Source organism: Maylandia zebra, linkage group LG16, assembly GCF_041146795.1.
Source record: "Maylandia zebra isolate NMK-2024a linkage group LG16, Mzebra_GT3a, whole genome shotgun sequence".
NCBI classification, from domain to species: Eukaryota; Metazoa; Chordata; class Actinopteri; order Cichliformes; family Cichlidae; genus Maylandia; species Maylandia zebra.
Genome location: NC_135182.1, coordinates 14,438,410 through 14,453,508, shown reverse-complemented (window position 1 = coordinate 14,453,508; position 15,099 = coordinate 14,438,410). Strand labels below are relative to the sequence as shown.

General features: G+C 39.0%; 2 protein-coding genes across 3 annotated transcripts in view; both read right to left on the bottom strand.

The window, feature by feature from the left end:
- Nucleotides 1–9,535, bottom strand: part of si:dkey-100n23.5 (cyclic AMP receptor-like protein A) — a 51,680-nt gene extending 42,145 nt beyond the window's left edge. For both annotated transcript variants that reach the window (XM_004551224.4, XM_076874773.1), the window contains exons 1-5: nt 9,353–9,535; nt 4,301–4,353; nt 2,731–2,785; nt 1,537–1,593; nt 1,374–1,434 (exon numbers count right to left, since the gene is read on the bottom strand). In XM_004551224.4, coding sequence (XP_004551281.2) covers nt 1,374–1,434; nt 1,537–1,593; nt 2,731–2,785; nt 4,301–4,353; nt 9,353–9,433 — 307 coding nt within the window. In that variant the 5' untranslated portion in view covers nt 9,434–9,535. The remainder of the gene's footprint in view (nt 1–1,373; nt 1,435–1,536; nt 1,594–2,730; nt 2,786–4,300; nt 4,354–9,352) is intronic.
- Nucleotides 9,536–12,796: 3,261 nt separating this feature from the next.
- mid1ip1a (MID1 interacting protein 1a) lies at nt 12,797–14,815 on the bottom strand. Its single transcript, XM_004551223.3, has 2 exons — nt 14,662–14,815; nt 12,797–14,435 (listed from the first exon to the last, which is right to left on the bottom strand). Exon 2 carries the CDS (start codon nt 14,098–14,100, stop codon nt 13,606–13,608), a length of 495 nt encoding a protein of 164 aa, XP_004551280.1. The 5' UTR covers nt 14,101–14,435; nt 14,662–14,815; the 3' UTR covers nt 12,797–13,605.
- Nucleotides 14,816–15,099: the final 284 nt, after the last annotated feature.

Here is a 15,099-nt window from a genome sequence, read left to right as displayed (position 1 = left end):
TGTACACAGAGACGAGGAAGAGTCTAGAAGGACAGCTTCGCATTTACACAAATATATTTTCCACTACGCATGCTCCCCTTATATTTAGGGAACCTTTGGGATTGCTGTGCAATTGCCAAGAAAGAAGAAGAATGGCTGTTTATGTCATTATTTTAATAAATTACTATCACTGCAATAGCTAATGCATTTTACATAAGCAGAAGGCAGCCAAAGGTTTTCTCGAGCTGGACAACATACAGCTCGGCTTCACCTCCTGTCCCGCTGCTGCCCCTGATACCGCCTTCCTCTATTTCAAACACATTTCATAAAATTTTATTGGTGGGAGTTAAAAGCGGAGCTGTGCTCTGCGGCTCCCGCCAGACTCGACGCTGTGCTACAGAACAAAGTGCCGGTTCAGCTGGTGTTTATGTGCGCCCGTTTGTCCTCAGCGCGAGGATCCTCATGATAAACCAAGGTGACACACACCAACCCTGCAGCACTAACTCACCGCCCATTACCCTGCATCAATCTGAGTGTGTGTTTGCGCGCGCGTGTGTGTTCGTGTAGGTGAGTGTCTGCCAGCGAGACCAATAAAACGAGCCTGGTGTAGCGTCGTATTAACAGCCAGTCCTAACTAAGAATCTTTAAACTAATCAACGCTAATTGCAACAAATGCAAGCAAAGCAAATACACCCGAGAATCCTGAAGCAAATGAACACTAAGAACCTTGAGGTGTGCCCGGTTGTCACAAATGAAATCAGAAGTCCTGTATTGTCATTGGCGGAGAATCGTCTCCTCATACACTTCTTAATGCACCGCCCTCTGGTTTGAAGGAGGTACACTAAAAAGGTAGCAACAGGCCAATGACTACAAAACACAGTCGCAAATATTACACACCCATACTTGGCACATATTTGTGTGTGAATACTTGTAAAAGCTGAGCCGGCCTAACCACTTTGTTAGCAACAATGATCATTGCCTTTTTTGGAGAACTCAGGGTAGGACGCGCTGGGTGGAAATTAACGGAATTTTATCTGGCTATCTATGACACAGTCCCTGAATTAATTTTAAATCCATAGCATAAAACAGAATAGCCACAATCACAATGCCAAATGCAACAAAAGCACATATCCATTCATATTATGACTGAGAAAAAACACACTGATTACCAACATATGAGTAAGCATCTCTAAGTAATGAATATTTCTGATTTAAGGATCTATTTTAATACCGAAAAGCAGGGTTGTAGCAGTTATTTGATCAACAGTGGAAAGCTCACTTGAATGCACAAACAACTCCCCTTATATTTATCTGATGTCTTTGCTTGATGTCTATTGTTACACATGCTTGTCATGCAAACTGCACCAATAAACACTCAATTAAACTGTTCTTACCAAAATACGTTAGCCACCAGGCTTGGAAATCACAAAGTGATCCATCTGGTTGGGACTCACCCTGGGCAGAGAAAGAAAAGCAGCACGGTTTTACATTTTTACAACCGCTGAAAACAAAAAAAGACTGCGTGTGTGTTTAGTGGAAGACACAAGAGTAACTCACCATGACATATGCTACGCTGTCAAAGGCGGCGGCTACAGTCAGGCTAAGAATCATCTTCTGTACAGTGGAAATTAAAAAAAAGACAAAGGATTATTCTCTAAGATAACATCCAAGGTGGAAAAAAAAGACTGCGTATTTATATTCACTTAGAGAGAAGGGGCAAATTATTGTTCGAATGATCACTGATGTAACTGACAGACTGGGATCCCTGGTGACAACTCAGTGAAAATATCAGATACGAGAGAGTCTCCGTATTTCCACTCGCTTTAGAGCAAAATCATTGTATTTTATATGAAATGAATCAATAATCTGTACGCTGCAGAATTTCCGGAGGGAAGGTTGTGCTCGCCAGATGTTAGTTAAATTCTGCCTGTAAAGGTGGTAACACAGTGTGGAAGTGGCTGCACACAAAAAGACACACACACACACACACACACACAGGGTATTTTATCAATTTGCGTCCCACAGTGACCCGGCCAAGGCTACAGAGCAGGAGGGGTGGGGAGGATGGGGGTGAACAGAGAGAGGTGGAGACAGGAAAAGAGCGCAGGAGGGCCTTGAGAGCACTAAAGACTATTGACTGACAGATAACCTTTGAAAGTGGATGGACTAAAGGAGAAGGTTTATGTGGCATAAGAGGAGCAGAGGAGGAGGATGAGGAAGAGGAGGAGGAAGAGCATTAGGGATGTGAGGTCACTCCCTGCAACCTGCTCCAGAGGTAATAGGATCCATCAGAGCCCAACACTAAGCTGTCATTTACTTCAGATTAAGAGGATAATATGCACTGCTTCGAAACCTGACATTCCTGCTGGACCGGCTTTAAAAAACACAAAAAATTCCACATGGTCTCAAAAACACAAAACAGAAAGAGCAGCATACTGCAGAAAAACTCCCTTTGACTCGACGAATGAAAAAGTGGAGAAAAATTTTTTATATATATTTTTTATATATATTTAAACTTCTTCATTTGAGAGAGAAAAAACAAATAAAGAAAAAAAAAACCCAAGACGGCAACCACTATCGCAGAATGACCATTAAGTCAATTAACTCCACATTTCATTAATCTGGTGCATTTTAATTGGATTCAATTATGCCAAGATTTGCCATGGCTAATTAAACATCTTTCTGCTGGCAATGAAGCAAACAGGAAAAGAAGTGTCAAACACATACTGAACACCGTAGGTACAAATTTACCTGCGCCAAAGAGTGATACCTGCGAAGCAGCCAGATTACAAACAGCATGAAAACGCTGAGGAGAGAGAAGAAAAACATCAGTGAGATTGGCTAATTACAAGGGCACCGGTTTGAGCATTACAGACCAATTACTGCTCTATACATCATCACAACTCCAGCACGTAACCCTGCGGGCTCTCTTGTACTCTTAACTGCTAATACTGTTTAGCTTGTAGTAAGATCACTAAGCATGAAAGCTTGTTTAGGCTGAAATGAATAAAAACTAAACCGCTACGGCTTGCTTAGAGTCGTGTGGCGGGCCTAATCCGTGTCAACAAAGGACCACCTGGGTTAAATGTTGTAAAGTCAAAGCAGTATCAATGCTAGAGTCCAATATATGAACTGCTAACTAAAATAATTGTCCACTTAAACTCTTAATGCTACCAGCCTGGGGGTTCAGAAAATTTTGATATAAATTATTTAGTTTCATTACTATTTTCAACTATTTTTTTTCTACCTACATAAGCAACCTCAAGGCTCACTGGAAGCTTTACATGGACAGTGTTCATTATTGGTATTATTCCTATAAAAGGTGACTGAATTTTTTGCTGTTATAATGTCATCCACCCCAACACAACCCACATCATCTCCAAAAATGAATGCAAAAAAGATCATCAAGCACTCTTAATTATATTCTATAAATGTTATATGACTAATTCTAATGAGCAGCTTAGCCAAATATGTAATACTGTGGAAAGGCCAGTGACCTATTAAGCAAATTATCACCAACATCAAATACCACTAACACCTACATACTGTGTTGGAAAATATCACTGACTGTACTACATAATGCACTGATGGCCACTTGATTACCTTAATTTATCTATTCATGGATGAGTAAGTAATACTCTTAAAGAAATGTCAAGCAAACAGGATGCAGAAGGGTGATTTTTGGGTTTGATCTACAAGTTTGCTAAGTCTGAGAACACAAGCACTGCAATTTCATTTTCATTGTCAAAGTAGCTCAAAATACTGCAGTCATCCCTCGTGTTATGGAATCTGCCCCATGTGTTGCCTGTTTTGTTTTCTTTTTCTTTTTTGTTTTCAATTTTCATCAAGTCATCAAGTCCTCCTTCAACTCTGTGGCTCTGGTTAAAAGCACAAATTTTAGATCAGTGTGAGCAGTGCAAATGCGATGCATACATCATCCTTTTGTCATCCTTAATTTGAGAAACACCCTTCAACCATGTTTTGAGTATTGACATTGCATAATTTATCCATCAGAGGGCAGTCTGCAACTTCCTTGTCACACCTTTGGAACACCAAAAACAAAGCTACCAGTTGATCCATGCAAATCAGGCAGGGTGTAAACAAGTAAATAAACGACACATAAGAAATATTTTTTTTGTGTCTGAAAGAGAAAAATAAAATAAAATTTCTTTTTTATATTGCCAAACACCAATATTGGTAACGGTCTTCAAAATTCTCACATCACTCAGTCTGTATATCTTAAATACTTAGCAATGTAGAAAAAATCAACCCCTGAACACAAAGAATAATTTGAGGAAGATATAAGTCAAAATATATTCACCATCCTACTAACGAGAAGGTTCCTGTGGCTCGCTTTACTGTTAAAATCACCCCCTGCAAAACAAAAAAAATGAATCTTATTAGTGTCCAGGTCACGTGCACTAATCATAAAAATATATAAATCATAAATCATATAAACATCTTCAGCTGACTTATGCGTACTCCTTGTAGTGTACTCTGTATGATCTACTGGAAGCACTGGAAAGCACTAGAAGCACGTACAGCATCAGATGTACAAACGCTGTGCCTGATAAGCTCAGGCTACACGTCTGCCATTTGTTCTAGCATGTGTTCTCTGTGTTTGTGTACATAAATGCAAACATGCAAGCTTAAAAAAAAAGAACAGGATTTGCATACACTTATGGCAACCTGGGGATCAAAACTGGAGGCACCTGACACATCTACAGTGTCCATGAACCTATTTTAATGCACTATAAAGAAAGGGTTTCTGAGGAAGCTTTGGGAAATGAAACACAGACACAGCTAGAACCTGACACTCTACATTTTCTGCTAAAAGCTGTGTGCAACCTGAAACTGATCTCAGAAAGCGAAAGAATGATGAGAATGAATTATATGTGAGTCAGTCCTGTCAGTCTGGGTAGATGAACGAGCCAGCAGCAGAAGCCTTGCATACAAAACAGACAACGGCATGTCCGCACAATCCAACATGCAACATCGCTGCACTGGCCCTTTGCACACATCCAACACGTGTGTTCTCGGAAGGGACACATCAACAATAACAAGGAGCTCCTTCGATCAGTCTGATAATCACTTCCGCAAAAAACAAATGCTGCGTCATATCCAGCCCTTTCAAAAAAAGATGGAAATTTACTGCAAAAAATTAAGTCTTCCTTTAATGCATAACTTAGAAGTTAAGACTTTCAAAGGTTTTAAGATAGGAAAGATTTCATTTATTTAAAGGCATATTTTTCAAACATTCTTTTTTGTCTGTGTGGCCTTCCTGTTGTCTTCGTTTCATGTGAAGGACTTCCAATGTAGTACTGCAGGAATGTTAACAACACTCAGGGTACAAAAGCTCATAATTCCATTTTTTTATTTTTTATTTTTCTCCTCATATCATAGTTGTGAGTTTTACCTCTGAGTCTCATTCCTACTAAAAACTGACAAAGTAACGAACCTTCAGTGAAAACAGCCTTATTTTAACATATATGGCTGTTTACTTTGACTATGTAATGAAGGGTTAGACACGGGGGCTGAGTCAGAAAAAAACCCCAACAAATCCTCACAATTAAGCAGCTGGAACAAGAAAGTATTTATTAATTTTCTTATTTGATTGTGTATAAACTATACTGTATTGCTAATTATATTTTTTAATTGATGAACCCATCAGTTAAATACTTAAAGATTTCAGCTCTAAAGGTAATCAACCACACACTGTGTTAAATCCACCAAATTCTTTGCAAAGCATCCAATGTAGCAGAATCCATTCAGAGGGTCGGTGTATATTTGTTGCCATATGTCTCCTTCCACTTATCTTGATCTGGTATTAAATGATGACTTGAATTATTGAGGAAAAAGGCTGTTTATTTTCAAAAAGCCGCAACCAGACTTGATTACTGCTAGACCTGCTCAATTGACAAATCAGTTAAATATAATCTATCTAACTAAGTGAAATAGGCTAAAAGATCTCAAAATACAACACAAGTAACAATCATGCCAGGTGGTGGCCATGTGATGGTCAGGGGCTGCTTTGCTGCTTCAGATGTTGATGTAATCACAACTTCTGCTCTCTACCATAAAATCCTGAAGGAGAATGTCTGGCCCTGAAGGTCAAGTGCACTTAAGTTATGCAGCAGGACAATGAAGCATAAAACACACAAGCAAGTCCACCTATGAATGGCTCACAAAAAACAAAAATCAAAATCAAATTGCAATAGCCTAATTAAAGAATTAAAATTAAATCTGATTTCACATGACCTCAAATGGGCCGCTCATGCTTGAAAACCCTCCAATGTGTCTGAAAACAAAACATTTCCACAAACTGAAAGGCTCATTGTCAAGGTGTTGCTAAGCCAACAAAAACATGTGCATTAACATCTTTCCCACAATCTTTAATAATGAGAGGATAAAGTAAGAAATCGATGAATAAAAACTGTCCAAAAACTCAGATAGCTACCTTCTTCACTGAGGAACATCTGTATGTGGGTTAGTCAGCTATTTCCCCGGAAATTGCAGTTACCTTTGCATCATTACTGATCTGGGCGCCGCACAAGACAGCCCTACTGCAGCACACTTTATCAAGCGCAGCTGAGCTGCTGCAAGAACTGATGATAACCTGCAGCCTGATACTGCTGGCACACGAGACCCACACCTTCTCACACAAGCAAATTTAGTGTACCAGAAAAAGTACTGATTTTGTCTTTCCAATCTAATCTCCCAAGCTCATGTCAACTTTGGTTTAGGCAGAAAGCTACGCCTGATAAATTTATTTATCAATGACCTTTTAAAGAGTGCACACTCCATACCACCTGTATGTCTAGTGCCTTATAGTATCCAGGTTTGGCACTTGAATTTGCAGAGAGGTGCTGATTGAACCCTCAAGCCGCTTTGGGTTTAAGGTGATTGTTTGCCATGTCTCTCTGTCTCTTTTTTTTGTTGTAAATATTAGCACAGGGCTGATAGATGCTGTTTTAACAGTTGCGCTTTCTGTCTATGTCATAAGGCAGTTCAACACCACTACAGCCCCAAAGCAGCAGAGGAATGACACAGAGTTTGAGCCGCCAGAGTGCAGGGTTTGGCCTTGGATTAGAGATAAGAGGAGCAGTTTCTATGTACCGGTAGCCTACCATCAGACTTTCAATCCAGATTACGCAAAGAACAGAGGGCCAGCAACAGGAACAAAGATGTGAAGTGATATGGGGAAATTTGAGGAGGTTAAACACCAGCAGTATTCTTAATTAGCTTCAAAGGACTGGTGGCAGGCAGAGGAGATTCAGCAGTTCAGACAGATGATGCCCTTTGCCAACCCCCTGCTGAGGAAGAGACTGTTCTTCCTGAAGCAACTGCTGTTGCCATAGTAAAAAAACAAAAAAAACCCCACAACTCTGACACATTTTGACACTATACAAACACCATAATATTCAAAGAGGTGGTGGGTTTTGAGAGGGCAATGAACAACAATCAGATATTCAGAATATAAAACTGGATCACTGACCGCAGATATGCTGCCAATATCTGCATAAAACTCTGTTACATTATTCTATCACTGCATAATTACTACTGATGTATTAACATGTTAGCACTACCTTCATGTTGTACAAACATTAACTGCTTCAAACAGACTGAGTAGTTTCATTTATAGGAGGATAAACAGCTGCTGCTAATAAATTAATATTGTGGAGTAAAAGCTACTGAGCCATTCTACAAGGACACTTCTGGTCCCACCCAGGAACTTGAAAATATTCCATGCACAAAATACTAAAACACGCATTTTCTGTGTAAACTACTCTTGCTCTCCAACAAAATGTAAAGTTAGCTTTATAAAGTGGTTCCAAAATATTATTTAAAATACAAAATAGCTCTTGAGAACCCCAAAAATGACCTGTTGTCTTGTCCCAATTTCTTGATGCCCAAACTGCATGTCAAGAGGTAAAATTAGTTATAAATACAATTTTTATGTGGCTTTCATTTCTTCATACATGTCTCTTATAATTGTTAAACAATTTTATTTGACACCAACCTATTTTAAAGAACAGTAATTATGCATGACCCCATGTGCAACCCCGCCACCAAAACCTATTTAGCGTTTAAAAGGAAGAGAATAAACAGTGATATGACACAACAAACAGAATGTGATATGATCGGATCATGTGCGAACACCACGGGTAAAACAAAGGTCAGTCAGTCTTTTGTGTTTCTGTCCTGATCAGATCGAGACTGTCGCTCTAATCAATGCAACTCCGTTACAAAAATAACCAAAACAAGACAAATTATTTTCAGTTTCCTTCCTTTGTTTAGGTAACTCCATTTAGCTGGCATTCTTTCCTCAGAAAGCGCTAATTCTAGGTCTAGCACTACCATAAATAAAAAAATAAAAAAACTCACTGCAAATAAATGTTAAAAATTCAGTATATTTAAACCTTGTTATATTATTTTAATTAATAACAATAGTTTATCTCAAATCTCAAAAGTGTTTAATCTATTGCCTCTTTATAGTTTGAATTATAAAATGTATTTGAACAAAGACTTGTGTATACATTGTGAAAATCTGAAAGAAAGAATAAAAGGTGTGACAATTTGAAAAGTTGCTTACATTAATATAAATTAAGCCTTGTCTGAATTTGCATTGAATTTGAATGAGTATTCAGCATAATGATGACTATCTTTTACTTACATTAACTTGGTGGTCAGGATTATTTAATGAATATTTTTCAAAATCGACTTTTTCTAGTTTTGGTAAAGTAAACAAACTTTGTTTTAGTAAACAAGCAGCCCAATGATAGCACACATCATTTAGGCCTAAATGGTTCTCCACGAACGATCCAGCGCTTCCTCAGAAATCTATGAGTGGTGGCACTCATTTAAAAAAGAACATTTAATTGAGTTGAATGAATTTAAATTCTAATTAACATCTAAAATTACTAAATTGGCTCACGTATCATTTTTATATAGACAAACATATGAACGTACTCTTTCCAAGCCTACGGCTTAGATATAAACTAAGATATGTTAACAATACGTATTGACAGTAGTGTTTCAGTGTAAGGCTGGTTAAGTGTGGGTGAGTGCAGTTATCGTTTAATGAGCCAGTGGACCTCACAGTAGGTTTCTGAAATGACGCTAACGTTGATTAGCCGCAGCTAGCATGGGAGACGCCTATGAAATCGGGTGAAGTGCCAAAGCTTAGCAGCAGGAACCAAGCAGGGGTTAGGTCTTTGTTTATCAACTAATCATTAACTAAAAACAGGATGGGACATTTCTTTTACTCTCTTTTAATCAGCAGAGTCCCCCAGAAGAGAAAAACGGTAAAACGTTTCGCGGCTAACTAGCTAATTAGCCAAAAGCTGAAGTTTAACTGACGTCAACTACTTACGCATTGATAGTCTCCTGAATGAGTGTTAAAAAATATGCAGCGTGAATCGTTACTTATTGACTTTGGATCTGGACTGGCCATATTTGATTCGCAGCGATTTTCAGCCAATTTCGCTTCGATTTGTTTTTATTTTGCTGTAGCTTTCCATTAACTTCCTGTTTCTACCGTGTGCGCAAGGGGACAAAACTGATAGACACTGTTTGCGAAAAAATCGAGTGCAGACGTTTTGTAGCCCATGTTTCTGAAAGCCATACAAAAATATGGTTTTTGAAAAGTACAGTGATGAGGTAAGGTTTTGATCAGGTGTTCTAACCCACTATTATGTATGTTTATATATGTATATATCTGTAAATTTGTTTATCTTTTGGTGTGTTAGTGGGGTTATAAATGCAAATACATTCAACAAAGGAAGAATTTATGATGGATGGGGCATAAACAGAAAGAAAAAGTGTTGACGATTAGTTATCAAATACTGGAAAGGGGTGGGATTAAATGAGCTTATGCTTCCTCCTACTCCCTTTTGAACATGCAAGCTATTTATAAGTATTATTGTTTTGTTTTCGTTTTGTTTTGCTCAGTTTTTGTGTCTCTCTTTTCTCTGTTGTTGTTGCACTATTTCAATATGTTCAAAATAAATATACAATACCATACCTCTGTTCTCCAGTTTAACAAAGGGACAATAAAGCAGAAACATTACCTGTCCTGATGTGTTATGGTGAAATGTGTAAGGTTTATATGGCCATAAAAATATGATGAAATAACAAGATTGTTTTTATTATAGCATAACATCTCCCCAAAATTAAAAGAACCTTTACGCTGAGTAAGCTAGTGAATGTTCACATGAACAAAGTTTTGCATTCTTATGTTTATTTAAGCAAGATATCTCATACCAGTTAACCTTTAGTATGCAACTAAGAGGTCGCAAAGTCCCCCATGTCTAACGTGATTATGGGCACAAATAATTAAACAAACATAAACAAGCACAACCCACAAAACATAACCTTGTGATTCCATTAAAGCATGTTGCAGCATTACTGTCTGGTGACTGACAACAAAAGCCTTTCTGGTCGTTTCTGGTAGCCATTTTAAGGTTGAGATTAAGATAAGATTGTACTATCTCAGCGGATGTTTTTACAAACTGCCAGCTCATTTAGACTACTGATAAATGTAGCAAAGCATGTTACCTTTGTCCTTCGCATGGGCAGGGTTTAGATTTTGTGCAAAACCTCTGAGATGTATTTTCAAGGTGTGTATGTTTGGAGATTTTTTTATTTTTGTGGACTAGGCTCTATTTATATGCATTTTAAAGGATGTGTAAATTTTATGTTTCTCTGAAACAAGACAGGCAAGAGAAAATTAAGCAATGTTTTCACTTCATTCCATGTTTTGTGTCTCAATATTGGAGTGGTTTACACATTCACTTAACAACCTAATGATTCCCAGTTCATTCGTAGGAGCAATTTTTCCTTTTGGGACTGCATCAGGAAGAGCATCTGCCATATCAAACAGGCAGAGATACCCAGTGTAGTAGCCATTAGTAGCTTTCTATTAGTTATTGTAGATTTTGTTCATGCATTGCATTGGGTATAATTAAATATACAAGTTAAATAAAAGTAAAAAAAAAATCTTTATTTCAGTTAGCTGTAGAGAGCTTGGCTGCATCACAGAGATGAATGTATTAAGTGCGCTTCATTCCTCAAATGTCACCTTTCCTTTCAAATTGCCTTATTTGCTGATGATTGTGGCTTTTTGTTTTCTGCAGTTCTACACAAGTGTGAATGAAACAGAGAATCAAAGTGGAAAGTGGGTGTGTGCATCTTTGTTGCCCTATTGTTACACTGGAACTCCAGCTGTACCTGCTGGTCTTTGAGGTTGTCACTACCTCAGTGAAGGAAATCTGTTTTCTGGGTGTTTTCTGGGTGTTACATTAGTGTGTAACACATGTGTAACACATGTGTATATTCACAACAGACTTGGCACTCCTTTTCATGCATTCCAAAATGCTTACATACTGTAAAATGTTAGTTTGATGAAAGTAGTTACAGAGCACACCTAACTGCCACAGGTATTCCCAGACTGCAGGAAAATGCTGATTGAACAATGTAATTTCAAATATTTTTCCATATTTTCTTTCTGTGTCATACACTTAGTCAGTTGGAAATATCCAGAGGAAACAATGAGATTTTAAGAAAAGGAAGTAACAAGTCTTTTTCGACGCATTCAAATACATGTAATATTATCAGCCTTTTATCACACAGAGCCCAGTTGGGTTAAGGTGTTGTCACTCGAAACTTAACTGGCAGGTAGCATTCCTTCTACTTCTACTCTATAACATGTTTTTAAATTCCAAATGGCTGAATGCAATTGTGGTAAATCTGAAGGTCAGAATGCCTTTCTGTGAATCTTTTGGTTTTTAACCTGAGAGGTTATCATAGCACGGACAAAACTGCAGTATTGTTGGGTCAGGCTGCATATGTTGGCACTCTATTGACTGCAAATACAAAAAGATCAACTAATTCCCTTGCTGGTTTTGAGATCCACCTTTCCCCAGAGATTGTCTTTAGAAAATGCAGACAATGCTACAGCGTCATAACCTATTTTTTTTCCCCCAACAACAACACAAATGATCAAAAAAGAAAAAGAAACAAAACAAAAGTGCAGTTGAGCAACAAAATATTTGGGTGTTATGATAAAATAACTCTAACAAAACTCATACTTTATCTGTCACCAGCTGATAAGAGCTCAGAACAATGACTTTACACAACCATCATCACTGTGAGATAACCAGTCGTTTTTAAAAGTCAAGGATTGAAGCTGAATGCAACCAGGAAGTCTGGATGTTTCCGTTCTCTCTCTTTTGTAATGTATAACCTGGCTCTTTCCATCTCTGGATACATGTTCATGTTGCATATTATTTTAAAAAGATGGTTCAAGTTTATAATGCATAATTTGTGGCAACTCTTAACATTACCAACACTGAATGTTTAAGAATAGCCTACAGGCTTTCATTGTGATCAAAAGAGGAAAGATCAGTTGTGTTAGGTGTTTAGCTTTAAAGCAAATCCCAAGTAAAAATCAAGAAATAACTCCATTTTTTGCCGTCTTTACTCAATAGTTATTCAATTTGTATAGTATCTGTTCACAAAAGTCAACTCAAAGAACTTTAGATTGTAAGGTAAAGACTCTACAATAATATAGAGAAACCACAACAATCACACAATCAGCAAGTGCCTGGCGATAGTGGGAAGGAAAAACTCCCTTTTAACAGGAAGAAACTGAGAGCAGAACCAGGCTCAAGGCAGGGTGACCATCTGCCACAAAGGTTGGGAGTGAGGGGAGGGAGACAAAACAAAATAATACGCTATAATAATCTCCCACTTTTTATCTAAAATGTAAAACTGCAGTGATTTTACAAAAAGAAAAAAGAAAACACAACAAGTGCAATAAGTTTCTATAAAAGTTTATTTTAAAGACAAATATTACCAAGTACAAAAATGGGGCATAAGGTGCATACAAAAGCATCGGCTTAAACTGACAGATGGACATAACAGGGTAAAATTACAATAACTAATGTATCTCATGGAAAACCTCATTATTCTCCATCCAGAAGAATTATCCATCGTTTCCAGTTCATTGACCATTTAGGACATGAGGCGATCATGGGCAGCTACAATAAGCATCTGCCTCCTTCCAAAGAACTTTACATGAGACACATTAGACTAAAACAACAGTCAATACATACAGTTCATCTGAACACACTAACATCATCAGTGTCGCAGATAGGACGCTAAGTCTTTTGTCAGTATCCCTGTCAGTGAGGTGGTTCAGAAGAACAGTCTAAGATCCAACAGACCACTTCTTCTCCAACTTTGAAATAACATCTGGCTCTTAAACATACAGAGTGAGGTAATAAATTACACATTAAATAAAAGGCTTAAATACGTTTCATCTGTGGATCACTTGAACTGAAAGCATTCTGCGTGTGACACTTTGGAGTGCAAAAATATAGTCAAGTGTGATGAGCACGCAAATGCTTTCTCCAAGATCAACACATCTACAGTCAAGACCACAAAGTAGACCAACACCATTTAGGCCTGTAGATAAAAATAGCTGCTTTCTTTTCTACCATTCAAATGTTTGTCCATGAATTTCATCAGTAGTAACAGCAGCAGCAGCATGAAGGCCTATTCAAAGAAGACACTTTTGTCATTCAGTTAACGAAAAGAGTCTGTGCGTCAGAGTTTATGTGGGCTCTACTGGCCCCAACCTCCGATGCCAAGCTCCTTCTTGTAGCGCTTGGTGAGAGAGTTAGCCTGGTCAGTGAGCTTGGACAGCACCATTTGCAGCCCGGTGAGATGGTACTGGAACTGGCTCTGCAGATTCTCGTCTTCAATCTCGTCTTCCTCCTCGGATGAGGCTGAAGAGAGGGAGGACATCGACATCGAGGAGTGAGAGCGAGTGACTTTCATGCTCTCTTTGCGCGTCTCGTCGGAGGTGCCGTGCCTGACTCCCCACTCGATCTCCCCGCGGATAGATTTAAGCAGCTGGTAGTAGCTGTACATGTCCCCCTCTTCCTCCTCTGATTTCAGAGAGCTCATCTGGCTGTCCTCATCCAGCGGGACATCCCGCAGCAGGCTGGGTAACAGGATGGTCTGGTCCATGTTCTTTACGGCCCCGATGAAGCTGTTCATGGCGTTGAAGAGGGAGTTTTTCTGAGTTGTGGTTTCTTGCAGCTGCATCATCATCATCTTGGCGGTAGTTGTTTTTTTCCTCCAAACGTGAAAGCAATGATCCGAATGTCTTGTCTCGCTTTCCTCTCTTCTGTGTGTGCCCAGCTGTAATACCGCGCTGATCGGCTTTACGCAGAGGCTGCTTTTCTGTTAATGCTCCAGCGAAGATTGGCTGCCCTCAAGCAATCATGCGACTTGCTCTGGTAGTCGTGCTCGGTTCTTGAGCTTTATCGCTCAGTTGCTTGCTCTTCTCGATCGTTCTGAAGCGCTGGGATATATACACACAGGTAGTTTCAAGGCGGTGCCACAACCTGTTTGTCGAGTTCTACCAAGAGTAATCGGACCCAAATGACCTGAAATGGCACAGAGGAGAGAACAGAGGTTTGGCGCTTTCTCTAGAAAAGGCGTGGCTTTATGTTGACAGGTAGACTAGAACACATTCCACAGTAAACCTCAAACACCGATGCAAAGCTCGAGAAAAAGCTCAAAATCGAGTTCAGACGTCAATTAAAGCCCAATACACGCGATGTTTCACGGTGCGTATTTACGCGTAACAATTTCATCCCAAACTTCACTTACTGTGCAACGTGCCGTCCTGTAAACCTACAGTGTACCGCTGTCTTCCGGTAAAAAAGTCGCTGAGATTACATCACCACATCCCACATTCTGTTCCGATGAAGCACACAGCTGAGGCACGTAGGGTGAGGCTGTAGCGTGCGGACCGGTATTATGAATATTCATTATCCAAGCCATCAGCCCATCACTTTGGTTTCCAGGCAAACCAATCATGACCCGGAGGCGGGACAAGTCCGAGTTTGACCAATGAGGAGACGGTAGTCGTGCAAAGAGCACAGAAGCAACACGTGGAAGAAGTCCTTTCAACGATGTATATTTATAGTGTAGTTATTGGAATCCTTGAGAGCTCGACCACGTAGTGCCTGTTTTCTGTATGTGAAAGACACTCCGGTAGAACTGGTACTAATGTAGAGTTACTGGGTTCATGATCTGGAGTAAAAA